We start from the raw sequence: 19715 nt of genomic DNA on the forward strand, positions 1-19715 counted from the left end.
GGGTCAACTCGATAAAACGCAATATATTTATTGAAAAGATCCGCGCGTTACTCTTGCGACTTGCTCGTACGCCGGTTATACAAGAAGTAGTCCGAACAGGGAGTTCTCCCTCGCAAAGACTCACAGCCACTCACCGCACGCATGCATCAGCCAATCACAGCACATCTGCTACAGCCAATCACAGCACGCATGCATCCACCAATCCGAACGCTCTAGGTGGCGCCAGGCGCGAGTGTACCTACGCGAGCGGCTCGTAAATAAGCGCGGGAAATTCAAACGGGGTTTACGGCTTTAATCACCGTTTACAGTTCGGCCATTCCTGACGGGGCCTTCGACTTCGAAGGGCTGCAAATTATATAATTTAAAATGTAATACAAAACGTAAATCATAATACAGGAATGTAATATCGAGTGTAATTAAAATGTAATATAATATCGCAAAGTAACACAAATTGTCGTTCAATACAAATTAACATAAAGAAAAATTTAAATTGTAAGAGATTTGAAGAAAAGAAAATTAAATGAAAAATACTCGATTTTAGGTGATAAATGAATACAATAACCTTTAAGGTTTATTGACAGGTTTAACCCATGGTTTTATTTTGTCTGGAGACAAAATCGAATTATATATGGTTTCTGTGAAATATTGAAACCTGGAATGTCTGTAATAACGTATCTATTTTTGTTAAGAACTTTGGCCACTAAATATGGGCCTTTATAGGAAGGTTTAAGTTTCTTTTTTTCCCCTGGTTTAGTAACAGTGTTTCTGATCTATATATATAAAGGAAGATGTCCTGACTGACTGACTGACTGACTGACTGACTGACTGACTGACTGACTGATTGACTGACTGACTGACTGACTCATCAACGCCCAGGCCAAACCCCTGAACCTAGAGACTTGAAATTTGGAGGGTGTATTCCTCTCATGACGTAAGCATCCACTAAGAAAGGATTTTTAGAAATTCCACCCCTAAGGGGGTGAAAAGAGGTAAAATGTGTTTTTTTCACGATTGTTTTGACTGACTGACTGACTGACTCATCAACGCCCAGCCCAAACCCCTGAACCGAATTTTTACCAAAAGTATATGAAATAGGGGTAGAATTTTCCGGGGAGTGCCACTATGTGTATAGTTTTTTGTTATCGATTTTCTGGAAACCGATTTTTTTAATTTTTCCTATTTTTCGAAAAATAATTGATCAAATCTCAACAAATTATAGATCAAACAGGGATAGAATTTTCCGAGGAGTACTATGAAATGTATAATTTTTCTACTATGAAATGTATAATTTTTCGTTACCGATCTTTTGGAAGCCGGTATCAAAATTTTTTCAATTATTTTCCGAGGAGTACTGTGAAATGTATAATTTTTCGTTACCGATTTTTTGGAAGCCGGTATCGAAATTTTTTCAAATAATTTTTACCAAAAGTATGACTGTCCTGACTGACTGAAGAAATAAGGGGGTGAAAAGGGGTAAAATGTGTTTTCACGACTGTCCTGACTGACTGACTCATCAACGTCCAGAAAAAACTTTATTTTTTATGAAAATATTTTTTGATTTTAGAAAATGATCAATATGTCCAACATTAATTCCAGGAGAAAATATTTCAAAAAATTTAATATTTACACTAGAGTTCTGAGGAAAAAAATTTATAATAGTACCTCAAGGGTGATGCGGAAATCTATTGGCGTTAAATGTAAATATACGCTATCATCTATTTGCGTGTCTCATTAAATATGTCTTTCAGGGCGTGTCCTCCGGGGCGAAGCCCGGGTAACCAGCTAGTAAGTACATAATCCTCTTGGTTATACACGGAGGGTTTCTTGTGACATTCATCGTAGTACGCTTTGTTATAATTTTTAATACTTTCGGCCGCTTGTAATGCTAATTCTCGACCATCTTCTTGTTTGGCCTTAAAATCTAGATCTGTTTTTGCTAGGTCTTTTAAAAATCTAATTAATTCCACATCAGGGTGGTTACGCAAATCGTATCCTAATAATATTTTGGACGGAGTCGCTTTAAGCGTAGTACGATACGTATTATTAATGGTATATTGTACGGCATCTACATGGTTATCCCAATTTTGTAGGTCTTCACCTATCCTACAAAGTGATGACTTAAGAAACCTATTTACTCGCTCCACCAGACCATTAGCCCATGGCGCTGCTACGGCTACCAATCTATGGGAAACGTTTCTTTGCTGTACGAATGAAGCGAATTCTCGTGAGGTAAACGCGGTTCCTCGGTCCGAAACAATTGTTTGCGGATTGCCAAAAGTATTGAAAATATCAGTTAGGTGCTTAATGGCTTCTTTAGAGCCTGTTGAATTAGTTGCAAATAACCAAGTGAAACGAGAAAAAGCGTCAATAACTAGAAAAATATGTTTAAATCCGTCTTCCGTTTGATTCAACGGTCCAAAATGATCGATATGTATGATTTCTAAAGGAAGGGTAGGATTGTTCGTGATTTGAAGTTTACCTTCTCTTGCATTAGAGGATGTGTTAGCTAAAAGGCAATTTAGACAGTTGTCAATGTGAGTTTGAATTCTTTTCCGCATTGACGGAAACCAATATTGAGCTAGGATACCTTGAACAGTTTTCTCTGTCCCGCAATGTGACACATTGTCATGGTAGATTCATATGATATTTGGTATCATTGACTCTGGAACTGCAAAAAGTAATTTATCTGAATATTTCCGGAATACTAATTCGTCAACAATAGTGAACTTCTCGTCATGTTATGTTTCTTCAAGTTTTTCAGCAATCAGTTTGTATTTGGGGTCTTGTAATTGTTTAAATTGAAGTTCTTTAGCTAATGAAAAAGAATCGATAAAAGCGACGACACGGCTAAGTGCGTCTACATAAAGCATTTTCTTTCCTTCGCGATGCTTCGTGTCAAAGTCATAATTCTGTAATTCTAATGTCCATCTAACAATACGTGGATTGATTTGTGTTTTCTTCATCGCGAATACTAAGGCATTGCAGTCGGTAACTACAGTAAATTTAATACCTGATAAATAAATATGAAACCGTTCTACGGAACGTACTATAGCAAGCATTTCCAACTCGAAACTATGATAGTTGGCTTCTGCCTTGTTTGTAGATTGACTAAAGAAAGCTACTGGAGCCCACTGGCCCGTGTCTTGTTTTTGTAAAAGAATACCTGCGACGGCTATAGCGCTAGCATCTGTGTGTAATTCAGTAGGTAAATTAGGATTGTATATCCTTAAAACGGGATAAGAAGCAAGTTTGCTTTTAAGAGTATTAAAAGCTGTTAAACAATCTTCATTGAATTTAAAATCGGAATTCTTTCGCAGTAAATTCTGCAAAGGTCTGGCTATTGTAGCGTAATTATTGATAAATTTCCGAAAATAATTTGTTAATCTTAAAAATCTTTGAAGTTCAACTAACTTACGGGGTTTAGGAAAATTCTGGACTGCGTCTACGTGACGAGGACTTAGCGTAATACCTTGATCCGAGATAATATATCCTAAGTATTTAATTGATTTTTTTAAGAATTTGCACTTACGTAAGTTCATCGTGAACTGATAACTTTTTAATAATCTGAGTACTTCTTTTAAAATTTCAAGGTTTTCTTGAACTGATGAAGTGGCAATTAATATGTCATCCATATAAACAAAAACTTTTCCGGTTCTAATTAATTCCTTTAAAATTTTAATCAGTCTTTTCTGAAACTTCTTGGGTGCTTCGCAATATTCGAAAGGTACCCGTAAAAATTCGTACTGATCGTCTGGGGTAGCAAACGAAAAATACTTAGTAGAATCTGGATGAACTTTGAGTGAATAAAAGCTATCTTTTAAATCGATAAGGGTGAAAACAGTTTTTCTATTTAATTGGGATAGGTGGTCTTCAATCAAAGGAAAAGGACAATTCTCTTTATGAACCCGGTCGTTCAATGGACGTAAATCAATGCACAATCTTATCGAACCATCTTTCTTTTTGACGGGAACGATACGCGCACAATAAGGTGATTCACTTTCTTTAATAATTCCTCTTTCTAATAGATCGTCGATAATTTGACGAACTTGAAGCTTTTTTTGCCAGGCAAGTCGTCTGGGTGAGTACGAGTAAACAGATTCATCTTTTAATTTAACTTCTATAGCGTAATCATCTTCGACAATAGGAATATGCGCTTTCGCGATCTCTTCTAAAAGCTGAACTAATTTGTTTTTAATACAATATCCAAAATCGGTCTCGATACTTTCGAACTCAGAATTTGATTTAGTAGAACATTCTTCCGTAATTTCAGTGGAAGCTACTTCTGAGAAAAAATGTAATCTTTCTTCTAAATTATTAGTTGCTGGTTTTATCACAATTGTTAAATCGTGTTTGTCTAGAAAATCCCATCCGATGATTATGTCGGCTGATGTCGGGTTATTATTCATTACATGTAATTCAATAGAATTAGAACTATCTGGTAAAACTTCCAGCGAAATTGTGGAATTTACAATACCTTTAATATTAAGAGGTTCTCCGTTAACGGCTTTATATTCCGAACTAGCGGTAACCGCACAACCCGAAAGAAATTTATCATAAGTCGATTTATTGACGAGAGAAATTGGACTGCCCGTGTCCAATAGAGCACAAAGTTCGCATGACAAATTATTGAGTTTTATTACCTTAATTTTACTGCCATTTGTCACAATCTTAGGAGCGCTTTTTTGTACTACCGCAATACAATTTGGCGATGTAGAATCAGGTTCTTTTGATGGCGTTTCTGCAACGGCAGCGACTGTGGCACTCGGTTGCACCGGTTTCTGGGTTGATTCCTTTCTCTTAAGTCGACGACACTCTTCTTTGGTGTGTTCTTTAAAACGGCAATACGTGCAGAAAGCTTCTGCGGAAGTATCCTTGTTCTTCGCGTGAAGATCTGTTTTCGAAGCGTCTTCCGGCTTAGGCTTTGGCTTGTCCCATTTGTTTTTAAATGTCGGTGACTTCTTTTGATTAGAAAAGCGACAAGTGAGCGCGATGGGATGCATCTGCTCGAGAAAGTCGTCCAAGGAATCGGCTTTGAGTGAAACTGCTGTCGTTCGAACGGACTGAATCATTATTCCGTTGGTGATGCAATGACGTATGTTCTCCTCATTTAAATTGAGAGGTTGTAGAATCGTAACTACGTCCATGGCGTATTCTTGAAAATTTTCTTTGAAATGTAACCATTTTCTGGCATGTGCTTTTTTCATGACGTCCGTGAATATGACACGTCTCTTGAAATGGCTAAATATTGCTGTTTTGAAGTCTAATCACGACTTGCTCACAGTACGTGGGCTTAAGTTGAACCACTTGAGTGCACCCTTGACTAACTTTGAGGTGGCGGCAGATAACATGGCCACTTGAGGCAAATTATGATCCTCAGCGACGCCTTCTATACGGTCGATCCACATTTCAACGTTTTCTTCTTCCGAACCTCCAAAGTTGGGTATCTGCGATAACAGGAATTTGGTTGCATTCGTTGTTATCGACGAAAATTCTGACATCTGCGAGTTGATACTTCGGGGCATTTCACTTGACGGACCTCAGTGACTTCCATCCTAACGCATTCACAGTCTGAGACTGTGAAACGCGTGGATTGACCATTCGTGTCCATGTCCGTCCGTAGACACCGTGCAGGTGTGGATTACATATTCAACTACCATTCCAGTACTATAGTCGCTGCTGACATTCATGCTTGGCTTTAACTATACATATATATAAATAAAAAAAAATTTTATAGTAAAATTACTTTAATACATGCAATATATATGCGAAGATATTCACAATGTTAAGTAATGCGCGGTGATATACATATAACCTCAAAATTGAAATCAATGTAGATTTATGAATACTTACTATTGCTTACTGCGCTATACTATACACAACCTGATGCACGCTGACCGCGGAGGAATGGATACTGATAAACTCGGACTCGGACACAAAGTCAATCCACGCGTTTTACAGTCTCAGACTGTGAATGCGTTAGGATGGAAGTATGGCTCCGATCACACTTTTGCAGTGATATTTGGTAAGTATCACACCTACTGCGTGGCGGTATTAAATCATATTCTGCTAGTTCTTATCCTTACGAAAAAACTACACTAGGGTATTTCGCATCCTAAATTTGGAAACCAGTCAACAACAGTATACTAGCGAGCGAAAGCGGTTGGTATGATTGTAAATAAGTAACCTACAGTGTGAAACTTGAACAGTTCTCTCCGTGTAGGTAGTCTGTAAACCGTGGGTTGTTTCTAATGTAACCCAAAAAGAGGAATAATTTCTAATTGAGATTTGAACTTGTATAATTTACATCTTTTTCAGTTTCCCACTTTACTAAACCATCTTAATAGTTCTGAAGCTTATCAACTGGTGTAAAGAAATTGTCTAAGTAATTCCAGATTAGAACAATTTTTTTACTCTAATTAATAGGCTTCAGAGCTATTAAGATGATTTAGTAAAATGAGAAACTGAAACAGAAGATGTAAATTATTCAAGTTCGAATCTCAGTCACAAGAGCTATTTTGCTTCCTCATAGAGGAAGCTTTGTTTTCGTAAATTCGTATATGAATCTTTGATCGCGTATAAAGTTGGCTCTAATCAACCAATTGTTAATGAATTATATATGAAATAGGGGTAGAAGAAACCAAAGAAAATAATTGTTTTTTGAGTTTTTAATGTCAATATGTTCAGAGTGTTCTAAAACGTCGAAATATTGCATTAAAAAAAATGTCGGTATGTGTGTATGTATGTATGTGTGTATGTATGTATGTATGTATGCTGTGCCAAATTTATAGAAATTTCTGTAACTCTCGAATTGATCAACCAAATCTTAATGAATTATATATAAAATAGGGGTAGAAAAGACTGAAGAATATAACAAAATTAATAAAAATTGTTAATAATAAAGGGGTTACTGATTTCTGTTTAAAAAACAGCCAAACTTACTAAAATTTCTATAACTCAAGAATTGATTTACCAAATTTTTAAGAATTATATATAAAATAGGGGTAAAAAAATGAAGAATATAATAGAATTAATTAAAAATAATAATAATAAAGAGGTTGCCGATTTTTATCTAAAAGAATCTACAAGATTGCCCTAATTTCAACAAATTTTGAGATATCGAGCTTAATTTTTTTAATGGATAGATTGCGAGTATCATTAAAGCTAGGTTGGTGTTGAATTTGGCAATGATCGGTGAAGGGGTTACCGATTTTTGCCTAGAAAGTGTACAAGTTATATGTATATGTAATCTTATATATGGAACTTGGGGTAGAAAAGACTGAAGAATATAACAGAATTAATAAAAATTGTTAATAATAAAGGGGTTACGGATTTCTGTTAAAAAAATATCTAAACTTACTAATATTTCTATAATTGAAGAATTGATTAACCAAATTTTAAAGAATTATATAATTAAACACACCTAAAAACTATGATGAAGCAATGTGCAAGTTTCTACTTGCACACTTAAGAATTATGAGGAAGCAATGTGCAAGTTTCTACTTGCACACTTACGAATTATGAGGAAGCAATGTGCAAGTTTCTACTTGCACATTTAAGAACTATGAGGAAGCAATGTGCAAGTTTCTACTCAAAGATGTGATTCTATACCAGAGCATGGACGTGATATAATAATCCAAGTACTCAGGCAGGAGCATCTTCTGTATATTAGGATCGTCGGTTGTTAGCTCGCGGTAGACGAGGCGACTGATCTCTATAAGGGAGGCAGCGGTGGGGGTAATCTTTCGCCGAGCATCGAGCTCTTTGATGTTTTGACCCTGCGAGAAGAGTGTATTAGTAACCGGGTCATCTGCTGCGAGTACCAATCTTTTTAGATCTTTGGGAGTTGGTAGTGCGGTCGGCTTGTTTAGCTGTCTAGGAAGCCTTAGCTTCTGCCTTCCTCCAGCGCGTTGTTGTTGGGGCGGCTGTTGAGGTTGCGCGATTTGTTGTTGTTGTTGTGCAGCTTGGCGTTGAGGACGTGGTCTCCGTGGCCTAAGCACAGCTCTTGGATCCACTTGGTTTTCGGGTTTTCCCCGGTAGATGCGTGGTCCAAATGTCGGCTGTTGGGCAGCGATGATAGGTTGTTGCGGTTGTGGTTGTTGTAGGGCTTGATCCATAGTTGTAAATGGTCAAGAAATTCACTAATGAAATCTTAGGTATGCGAACTTCGCACCTCAGAAAAACTGGGAACCCATAAAACGGAACAACGTATCGGTTATCAACAACGTATCGTCCAGGTCTTTCGTACAGCAACCCATTATTTCTTCGACGATATTCAGGATAACCATCTTCATCCATAGTTGTTTCAGGTCGAAATGATTTTAGGAAGTGTTTTGAACATTTATCATTTATTAAACACCAATTTCCACATGGTCCATGAATCATATGTTTCATTACAATATTATGTAAATTTTTATTTTTCTTAGGATCAGGAATTTTTGCGGAAATGTATTTATTAACTGTTTCAGAATTTATTATTTTACAGTTTTGTTTTAATGTAATTAACAAATGTATATGTGGTAATCCACGTTTTTGAAATTCTATCACATAAACGTATGTGAGAACTTCACAAAAAAATTTTTGTCTAACAATAATATCAATCAAATAATTCTTTTTTTATATTAAATATACACGAGCGCATATATATATATATATATATATATATATATATATATATATATATATATATATATATCTCTGGTCTATCTGCAGGTTGTTGATTCGGAAGTAGATTTTCTCTAATTTCGCGCCAATTTGGATTACAAGTCATGGTAAGAAAGATATTTGGTTTTCCATATTTCCGCACAATAGCCATCGCATATCTTGATAATGTTGCAACATATTACGGGGTGATCCTACAAATGTCGATAGAAGTATAATCATTTTTCCAATGTGAGCATCACTATTATTGGCAGCATTTGCCAAATAATCAATCCTTGATAAGTCTCAGCTCGTAATTGTTTTTGATTTTGTTTGCAATAATTAATTCGATCTTTTTCAATTTTGATATAACTATCTACAAGCCATTGTTGAAATAATCGTCTTTCCATGATAAAAATGTTGAAATTGTCACGTACAGCTATTCGATATTTTACATACGCAGCTCTACTTATTCGTTTATTATTATCTTTGCGTCGTAAATTATCATGCCAACCTTGATTACCGTATTGATAATATAATGGATAAATCCATGGTTTTACATTTGGATCCATCGTACTGACTTGTTGTAACGTTTTATTATTTTTATTATAAATTGTCACGTAAGTTTCTGGAATTTCTTTATCTGTTGTAGTAGAAAAAACAGCTGCCACTTTATTCACTTTTTGTATGTTGTATCGTTCACGATCAATGTCTCTTTTTTGTTAAAAATCTCAATTGTAGATTAGGTATATTGTTATTTTCTGTTGTTTGTACTTGAATTTTTTCATGCATCATTCGATAAGATTGTACGAAAATGTTATTTGTACGCATTATCTATTAAACGTAAAATTTCTTCATCGATATTTGAGTTTCGATGTAATCGACACTCTGTCGCTTTATTGTTATCAATGATGAAAAGTTGACCATAACTTGGCATTTTATTTGGTGCAGGATATAACGCGGTATTGATTTGATAATAAATTTGGCCTTGAATTTTAAAACAATATGGTCCACGTCTTTGTGCACTAAAGTTTGACAAATTTGCATTAAAAGATGCGAATGAAAAAATGTTATTATATCCACGAATACGATTGTAAAAATGTTTTGATTTTGGATGATTTCCAATAAACAATTCATACAGTTCATGTGGAGGTTGGGGTAAAGAATTTAACTCAACAGATCCATGACTACAGCAATCATTAAACGAATTACCTTTATTAGCTACTTTTTCAGAATTAAAATGTTTTGCACCGCAATGTTGGCAACATAAATTCATTTCTCCTATGTAATGTTCTATAATATTTTTTAATTGATTAACATGAGAAGTATTAATGTCTGTGTATCCTTTTTTTAAAGCTCGAGTTTTTTCATGCTATTTTACATTTCTATTTCTATCAATTACATTAGAAAGAATGGATTTTGATTTTACTGCTTTATCATTTGTTACAGTACTTTGTGATAATACTTCATTTAAAACAGCCTAGCTTCCGAAGCGCGGATTTAGCTCGCGGCTGGTCAGGGTTCGGAGTAGGCGCGGAGGAAGACACAAGACTCGGTTAAAATATAGTAAAACAAAATAAGGTATTTATTCAATTACGCGTGAATACATAGTGATAGATCGCGGGCGCGGTTTATAATGGCGGTGAAATGCTGATATCGCGGAATCGCTGAATACGTGTAATGGGTCGCGGGCGCGGTTTACAAGATACGTGTGATAGGTCTCGGACGCGGTTACAAGGTACGTGTAATAGGTCGCGGACGCGGTTACAATACAGGTATCACAGAGCGTGCGGACGCCTGGTAAAGCGATGATGCACGGAGATCGCGGGGTTTCGCGGATCGGCGGGCGTGCGGGCTCGCTGAGGTATTTCGGCGCGGGTGACGCGGTATCGCAGTTTTGGGTATCGCGATTGGGCGTGATATCGAGCGGCTAAGGGTGCATCCCGATGGAGAAGAAATAGCGGAACGGAACAGTAACGGAAAAGAGATATGGTGGGGGGTTAACCAATCAGAGTAGTTCCGTTTCAATTCCGTTCCGTTATTTAGTGAGTGGGTTCCCCATGGCACGGAGCTGTTACGGAACGGAAAAGAAACGGAAAAATTTCTAACCTATTCTGTCGAAAGTTCGCAAATAAGTGCAGTGGATCGATCGGTTTGCAACATTTTTATTTTTGCAAATAAAGAGCAATATGTCGTCATCGGTAGGTATGTATGTATGTATATTTATTGTGTATCCCCGTAGGGTTTACAAGGCGTTTTTTATGAGGAACGTACCCAAACCTCTTACAAATCACTCCCTTACGCGCCTGGCCATATGCGACCTTACATTTCATCTATTTCCCCTCCCTTCGACTTTCATTTATCCAACTCCTTCCGCCTTTTTGCTTTAGCCATTTCTCCGCTTCCCTCCTTTCTGCCACTGCTCTTTCTCTTTCCTTCCTTCTCTCTCTCTCCTCCCTCTCGCCGCCTTCCCTCCTTCCTATTATGTCTTCGCTCTGAAACAAAAACCCACTTCCTTCTCTCTCCCCTCCTCTTTACTCCAGCCATCTCCCTCCGCCTTCCTTGCTTCTGTCATTTCTCCGCTTCCCTCCCTTCTGCCACTACTCTCGCCCTTGGCCTCCTTCTTGCTTTTCTTCTATCCTAATACCCTCCCTTTCTCCTCCTCCTCCCGTCCCTAGCTATCAACCTTATCCCCTCCCCTTCATACCTCCTCCCATTTTCCCTCCTCTTCCTTCCATTCTATCTCCTTGCCATCCACCCACAGTCTCCTGTTTTCCACCCTCGCTCTTCTTCCCTTGTCCCTTTCTTCCTTCGCCTTCTCCAACATCCTCCACCTTGTCCTCCTCTCCTCCATCGACAGGTCCTCGTCCACCCCAATCCCCCACCTCTGCCTAACCTCTCCAAATCTTCCCAGCAATTCTGCCCTCTCCCTCTCATTTTCCATCTCCACTATCAGAACCTCTCTCCCTCCTTCCCCTTTCCTTTCCCAGACCCTTCTAATCTTCGGTTCTTTCCCCAGCACCTTCTCTGCTATCCATATCATCATGCCCCTCCTTTCTTCCGCGTCCCTTCCATCCAATCCTCTCCATATCACATTCTTCTTTCTTCTCTCCTTTTGCTCTCTCTCTTCCTCCAGCCTCTTTACTCTCTCCTTTATTCTCCTCATCTTCTCTTCTTCTTCTTTCCTCCTTCTCTCCGTCTCCTCCCTCACTCCTTCTCCTATCTCCCTACCTTTCCTCTTCTCCAAGTCCTCACTTCTCTGCTTCTCCAGTCTCCAGCCTTCCCCCTGAACAAGCCTCCTCTCCCTCTCCTTCCTTTCCTCTTTTTCCTCTCTTTCTTTCCTTTCCTTTTTTCTCCTCACTTCCTCCTCCTTGTCTTCTACCGCCCTCCGCGCTCTATTCCTCTCTTCTGTTCCCTCCTCCTCCCTTCTCTTCTCCTCCTGTCCTCCCTTGCCCTCTTTGGCCGTCCTTTCTTCTCTGTAGCCTCTGTCTTCCTTCTCCCTGCTCGCTCCCCCTTCTGTTTCCTTTTTATTTTCATCCTTCCTACTCCCCCCTTCTTCCTCTCCCTGTGTATATCCTCTTGCCGCGTACCTGTTCTCCTCCTCCTTTCTCCTATCTTCCTCGCTGGCCACCTCCTCCCACCAGTCTCTTCCCCACCCCTTCTCTCTCCAACCTCCCTCACTGCCTTCCGATCCATCCTCCTCCGTCATCTCCTTTCTTGCCACTCCCCTGCTATTCCTCTTCGTCCTTGCTGGTTCCTTTTCTCTCCCTCTCCACCCGTTGCTCTCATCTGTCTCTCTTTCCTCCTCCTTCTCCTGCTCCTCGCTTTCCTCGCATCGCCAGCGCTCCTCCTCTAGCCTCTCCAACCTCACTCCAATCTCCTTTAATTTCTTCCTTATGCCTTTTCCTTCCCGTCTTATTTCTTCCCTGATTTCCTGCCCTATCTTCCTGACTTCCTTCCTGATCTCCTCCACCCACTCTGTCTCCTCCGACCTTTGCCCCATCCCTGCCATCGTCTCTTTTCCTATCCCTGTATAAACATGCCTTATGTAAGATATTTATTGCTCCTCTCTTCTCACTCTATCTCTGTCCGTCTCCGCTTCCCCCTCGCCTCTCTTGTTCCTCCTTTACTTACAGTCTTCCTTCCTCTCCTCCACGGTTTTTCTCCTTCGCATCTCCCTTACACCTTTTCCTTTCACCTTCCGTCTATCTTCCTCCTTTACCCTTCACCTCTGCCAGTGCGTCCAACTTTGTTGTTTCCCTACCTCTCCTCTCAGTCTTGCCATCCCGACTGTCTTCCAGCGCCGCCGTCACACTTTCCTCCATTCGCTGCGCCCTCTATCCTCTCCGCTCTCTCCACTCACCTCTCGCTCATTGCCGTCCCGCGCTGCCGCATCTATCGTGCTTATCATCCTCGGCGCGCCTACGCGAGCGCCGCGTTGCTCTCTTCCTATTCGTCGCCGCTCGCGCGGGTACCGCCGGCCCCATGTGCTGCGCCTCGACGCCCCGCAGTGTCGCCAACTCACTCGCCGCTCGCGCGGGTACCGCCGGCCCCATGTGCTGCGCCTCGACGCCCCGCAGTGTCGCCAACTCACTCTTTTGGAGCGGTCGGCAACCCGCGCCGTCTCAGCTCCAGCCGGGGCCCTACCACCATCTCTTCGCTTCCGCGCATTCTCTCCGCCTGCCCGCGCCGCGCGCCACCTTTTGCTATGCCGATTTCCTCCTCCTCTTCCACAGTACCTCACCTCTGGCGTCTCCTCCCCTCCTCCTTCTTCTTCCGTGTCCTAACCTCCAAGGCTTCTCTCTATAATTCCATGATCTCTCTTCGTCCCCCTTCCTCTCAGCATCTCCTCCAATTACTCCGCTTCCTCTGTTTTTCCTCCTTCGTTTCCATCGTGTCACTCCATTCTTCCTGCCTTACTCCATTCCCAGAAACTTATTTTCCACTCCGCCTAATTCCCGACCCTCCGCACGCTTCGACGGCTTTTCCCCCTCCTCGTCATCGGTAGGTATTACATGTGAAAATAAAATATATATGTTAAAATCCTATGCTAATTAACCGAATGTGATATATTTCATTAATTTCCAGAAATTCAAATGTGGATATGTTCAAAGCGTCCTGTTCAAAGAGCAACAGCATTAATTCCTTCCACATCAACAAGTGACAACCTCAACGTAGATGATGATCTTATTCCCATCATCAATGACAATCCTACGTCACTGTCTCCAGTCTCTCCGGCGTTATTGCTGTTATTCTCACTCTCGACGTGTGTTTCTAAAGAATCTAAATAATAACAGATTTAGTTTTACAACAAATTTATATATCATTTACATATTCTCTAACCATTAGTTATATTGAATATATATATTGCCTCTCTTGTACACAAATATACGTACCATTTATAAAGAGATTTCGATCTTTATCCATTATTAAATTCGCATGATTTGCTAAGCAAGGATGTGAAAGTTTTCCGTCTTCATCGAACCAAACAATCCAGCGACAATATCCACATTTGAATTTCTGGAAATTAATAAAATATATCACATTAATTAGCATTAACATATTAATAACATAGGATTTTAACATATATATTTTATTTTTACATGTAATACCTACCGATGACGACATATTGCTCTTTATTTGCAAAAATAAAAATGTTGCAAACCGATCGATCCACTGCACTTATTTGCGAACTTTCGACAGAATAGGTTAGAAATTTTTCCGTTTCTTTTCCGTTCCGTAACAGCTCCGTGCCATGGGGAACCCACTCACTAAATAACGGAACGGAATTGAAACGGAACTACTCTGATTGGTTAACCCCCCACCATGTCTCTTTTCCGTTACTGTTCCGTTCCGCTATTTCTTCTCCATCGGGATGCACCCTAAGACCCTTAGCGGAGATAGAGAAGTACTCTCTATTTCCTGGCGCCTCGATTCGCGTAGGCGGGAGGCGGCACCGGGTGGCCAAGACCCTTGGCGAGTAAGAGAAGAACTCTCTTACCCTGGTTCACTCCGGTGTCACAGGTGTTCGTATGGGATTTCGAGTCAACCGCCTAGATGCTTCACTCGGCAGAGGTAGAGAATACTCTCTACCCCCTGGTTGTTCGACTGTGGGATTTCGGGATCCGTGAGCAGCGTAATCGGTTGGATCGGTTTGCTATCTCACGGCGGAATCTAAAACCTAGCAACATTGCTCGGTTTATATACGCCCGCGGTGGCGTGTCGGTGTGGTGGGGGTATACGCGACGGCAATCGCGCGCGCCGGGATGGAGCGGTGGAGCGTTCGGGGAGTACGGCGCCCCGACGCCGCGATTGCGTTCGGTGGCTATCGGCCGTTTTCGGCACCGCTCGGCGCTCCGAGTCGGTTGCCGCGCTAAGTCCGTTTGCGGACTGATACACGAGATGACTAGTTTAAAAAAGGGCACATCGTGCCTTGTCTCGCCCGGCGGGTGTTCGGCCGGGCGGCATCCGGCTGATGCTCGCCGGGAATGATGCGTTTTGGGGCGCATCGTTACACATTTAAAATAATTAAATTGTCAAATCTGTTATCATTCAAATTTATTAATCTATTTGATGTGCTAGGTATGGAAGAATTAAGAGGGAATTCTTGTTCGTTATCCGAAACAGATTCACTATCATTTTCTGTCTCTTGTGCTTCAAATTCATTATTATCCAGTTTTTCTAAACATAATCCATCGTGAGTTTCTGAGAGTGTTATATTATTGACGACTCGTTTGGCTCTTATTGCCTTTTTTAAAGCTCGAGTTTTTTCATGCCATTTTACATATTTCTATCAATTACATTAGAAAGATAATTTATTAAGCCTTAATTTTATATTATTGAGTTTCTGATTGTTTCTGAGAGTGTTATATTATTGTAAAGAGGATTGTTACGTTTGAGCCATGTTAAAGCCTTGTGTACCTTTTTACGATCAACGTATTTCTTCCAAACAATTTTGGATTTTGTCGGAACACCGTTAATACGTACGAAGTACATTTCACGATTTTTATTAATTAGATCAGTATCGGAACATAATTTGTTCCATGTCTTTTGTAAAACTAATGGTAAATTAAACGTTTTACCTTTTACTTTTTGTACTATATTTCTATGAGGCAGTTTTTTGTTAATAACAGTTCCCATTTTAACAACAGTTTGAAAAGCTTTAGCTCTTTGTATAAAAATTTTTTTAAACGTGTTAAGAGATGATATTTTTTTGGGTGTATGATGTACAAATCGATTATTTAAAACGCAATACGCAGGCATTAATCCGTTACGGAATTTTTCTGCACAATAATGACATATGTATTGTGGGGTAATGTTATGTTTTTTTAAATGCGCTATTAAATCTCTCCAAATTGGAATATCTAATTGCGTTTTATATAAGCTTATTACTTTCAGAGACACTTTTCTTATAACAAAGTCTCACATGATGCACAAACATATCGAGGTTCCATGCAGCGTTTGTTAAAAGCCTTAAATACGTTGCTATGGCGAGAAATGATATCGTTATCACTCAAAATAGTACAACTCTGCTGATGTTTGTACATATTTGCTTTTTTTTTGTTCCAAAGTTATAATTTTATTTAATATGTCTAAATAAGCGGAAGTTAAAGTCTTCTCCAGATTTAACATTTTCCGATAGAAACTTGTCATTTGATAAATTAAACGTTTAATATTTCTCATCTTTGGAAAATGAGGTGATAATATTTGAACACAAAGAAACGTCGCTTTGCAAAGAGTTGTATCAGTGTAACAAGCACGTGTATGATCTTTTTTATTCGAATATTTTATTGTACATGTATGAATCTTTTGTAACAATTGTGGCATTTTGTTTAAAGTACATGTACTTATGTACTTATGTACTTATTGTTTGAAGGAATTTCCCATAACGATCGATTAAAGACGGATCAATTTTACACAAGGTATATTACATACCCATGACTTTTTGCTTGTGTCTTCTGCAAAGGTAAAGCATTCATAGTTTGACCTTTTACGTTCATATCAAAGGTTGTGATGAAGTAATTTTACAATATGTGTCGATAAAATAATTTTTAGACGAAGTTGTATGTCGCGATATGCCACATAATGCACGTATTTTATCGTCAATTGTAGAGCATTCTTTGGCAAGAGTCAAACTTCTAATTTCTTTTTAAGTGAAGCTAATATTTTATAGATATTGCAGACAAAACTGTCTCGAATATGCATACACCAACGTGCGATTCTTTTGCCTTCTAATCGTTTTTTAATATGATTTTTAACATTAAGTTTTTTTTCAATATCTTCAATTTTGCTACAGGATAAAATTTTATTATATAATTTCGTGACTAAAACTTTGCATATTTTTTAGTAATATTTTTGGCAATATCGCGATTTTTGTTTGCAAGTATAGACTTAGAACTCTTTCATAATAAAATAAGAAGCTTCCTTCGCCAGTAAATAAATACAAAACAAAAAGTCGTGTTTGTTCGACCCGACTGGCCAAATAATAAATATATTCAAAATTCACAACGTTTCAACCGCATTTTCGGTCCTTCTCAAGTGATTTAGCTATGCATTTTCAAAAACCGCGTAATATTCATAATATTGTTTATTATAAAACCATTTACGATCAGAATATTTTCTTTGTCTATCTCGTTCTTGCTGAGAATGTGTAAGATAATGTTTTCGCCTATTAAGACGATACTTTTGTAAGTTGTCTTTATACTGACGACGTCTTTTAACACAATCATTTTTTACTATCTTTTACTTATAATGTCGTTTATTATAAAGCCATTTACGATTAGAATATTTTCTTTGTCTATCTCGTTCTTACTGAGAACGTATAATATAATATTTTTGCTTATTAAGGCGATTATTTGCTAAAAGTTGTTTTTATACTGACGTCATCTTTTAGCACGATTGTCTTCTGAATTCTGACATCGACGCCGTTTTTGAGCACAATCATTTTCTGACGAGTCTTGTTCTTCTCGACAACGTTTCTTAGCGCAATTATTTCCAGTATTACTAATGTTTTCACAGAAATCTTTTTGAGATAAATGTTTATTTATACGTAGAGCAGTATGTTACGTCCGGACGATCGTTCGGACGTCGGGGTGGGTTAATCAGTGAGGAAGAGTGAATTGAAACCTTCGCGATATTGTGTGAGTGCCTCACATGAACGAGGAGAGACGGTAAGTCTACTATATATATATATTTCTTCTTTAATTTTTGACTGGGTTGGTACTGACTTCTCTAAGTATCAGGCGGATTTTTTTGCGTTAACGTCTCGATTTTCGTTATCTTAGGTAACTGTGGGTCTTGGACCATGCCACTCGATTGCTCCCGATTTGCAACGACCGGTGATTCTACGCGAGGATCAGTTTTTACTGTCGGTGGCGGAACGGTGTTTAGCACGCGCGGATCGAAATCGCCGCCGGAATAATAGGCTCGTTGTAGCCTTTTCAGTTGATGAGCACGTCCCGATCGTCTGGATCGCACCATTGATGAAAAAATGTACCTACCTTGGTAACTTGCTGACCTCCGAGTACGTTATATAAGTATATAGTGACTGGTTCAACTTCCTTCCTCCATCAATCGCATGCAAGCGTGTGTGTGTGCGTGTGTTCTTGCGAGTACGCGGGTGTGTAAGGACCCTTACGGTAACGTGCAGGCAGTCGTAATTAATATATATATATATATTTTCGCTGATTTAGATTAATATATGTTATAGGAACAAAGAAGGAACAGAGAAATTTAGAGAACGCCCTGAGAGAGGCGCGCATCCGTTTAAGGAGCTGTCACGAACGCCCTGAGAGAGGCGCGCATTGACGGAAGGATCGGTTGAGAACGCCCTGAGGGAGGCGCGCATCAACGGGTATCCGGTAGAAATCAGTGTAAGATAAAAGAAGGATAAATCTTTATGTCTGGTAGAATGAGTATTTATTAATGCTGATGGCATTTCGTTATTACAGAGTATCCGGCAGCACGACGCGTGAGAAGGCACCACGATCTGTACACTCTCGCGGCTATGTCCCTCGAGCTCGCAAGGCTCTCGCGGCTAAGTCCCTTCGGACGACAATGCTCTCGCGGCTAAGTCCCTTCGGACGACAACGCTCTCGCGGCTAAGTCCTTTCGGACGACAACGCTCTCGCGACTAAGTCCCTTTTCGACTCGCGATGCTCTCGAAATCGAAAATGAAACTGAGAGAATCTGAGGGAATCTGAGGGAATCTGCCTGGCCCGTCTCGTTGGGCCCGTATTTATACTACCCGGTCGGTGGCGTCCGGGGAAAAGGGAATATTGTAATCACGCGAGTACGTGAATTTATCACGTGAAACTCTCTGTACACCGTGTTATTGATCGAGAGCGTCGCGCGTCGGTCCAGACTACGAATCGATTGATCGATGACGAATTTATCTAATTATGCGAATATTATTTCCACGTTCCTTTATATTGTTGCGGTTATATTTTACACTGTTGCTTTAAATAATCTGTAATAAATTTTAAGAACAATACTAATAATACTTAACACTATTATTAACAGGCGATTTACTTAAACCTACGAATTATAATAATATCAATACTGTCATGAGTCGTAAATTATATATACATTTATATGAAATCGCAAAAGCTATAGCAAAAACTCCGCAATTATTATAGTTTGGTTGATATTGCACAGTAGGAAATTTGACAGGATGTTTCTCAAAGTCGTATGTTGGAAATAATTTTCTCAAGAATACCTCGTGATGTTCGTGCAATTCTTTTTTATTTAGTGAATCATAGATATATATTTTTGTTGTATCGTAATAACTACATACCCAATGTCCATCTATATTTTTAAATTTTGGATCTGTACAATTTAATGGAGCTGACGAAGTGTGGCGGCAGTGTGGTCTAGTGGTAGAGCGCCAGACTCGTAATCTGAGGAACCAGGTTTGAGTCTACTAGAGCCATGGAAGTTTTTTCCGATAGCTAGGCTGCGCCCTCCGTGCAAGATTAGGGCCCTTGTGCGGAGCAAACTGGGCTCCGTCTTTCAGAAAGAGACGTTAAGCCGTTGGTTCAAAGGGTTAAGAATTTGAGCATTGCTCGAATCCAAATTGA

The 19715-nt window shown here is 39.4% G+C and overlaps 2 protein-coding genes and 2 long non-coding RNA genes across 6 annotated transcripts in view; 2 read left to right on the plus strand and 2 right to left on the minus strand.

Annotated features, from left to right (window-relative positions):
* LOC143902911 (uncharacterized) overlaps positions 1 to 19715 on the plus strand; it is a 229489-nt gene that overhangs the window by 18130 nt on the left and 191644 nt on the right. The window lies entirely within an intron of this gene.
* Positions 10844 to 13631, minus strand: LOC143902963 (uncharacterized). Its single transcript, XM_077416243.1, has 2 exons — positions 12772 to 13631; positions 10844 to 12666 (listed from the first exon to the last, which is right to left on the minus strand). The coding sequence occupies exons 1-2, from the start codon at positions 12809 to 12811 to the stop codon at positions 11339 to 11341; spliced, it is 1368 nt and encodes a 455-aa protein (XP_077272369.1). The 5' UTR covers positions 12812 to 13631; the 3' UTR covers positions 10844 to 11338.
* LOC143902964 (uncharacterized) lies at positions 13692 to 14424 on the minus strand. The gene is made up of 3 exons (XR_013258550.1): positions 14254 to 14424; positions 14034 to 14157; positions 13692 to 13920 (listed from the first exon to the last, which is right to left on the minus strand). It is a non-coding gene; the product is annotated as an uncharacterized LOC143902964 (long non-coding RNA).
* LOC143902978 (uncharacterized) lies at positions 17573 to 19163 on the plus strand. Of its 3 annotated transcripts, none has more exons than XR_013258554.1 (3): positions 17573 to 18256; positions 18347 to 18509; positions 18588 to 19163. It is a non-coding gene; the product is annotated as an uncharacterized LOC143902978 (long non-coding RNA). The 3 variants fall into 3 exon arrangements; XR_013258555.1 differs by having other exon boundaries at positions 17576 to 18160; positions 18588 to 19162; XR_013258556.1 differs by having other exon boundaries at positions 17578 to 18129; positions 18588 to 19161.

This window comes from Temnothorax americanus, unplaced genomic scaffold (assembly GCF_048541705.1).
Source record: "Temnothorax americanus isolate GAGA-0224 unplaced genomic scaffold, ASM4854170v1 Scaffold42, whole genome shotgun sequence".
Classification (NCBI taxonomy): domain Eukaryota; kingdom Metazoa; phylum Arthropoda; class Insecta; order Hymenoptera; family Formicidae; genus Temnothorax; species Temnothorax americanus.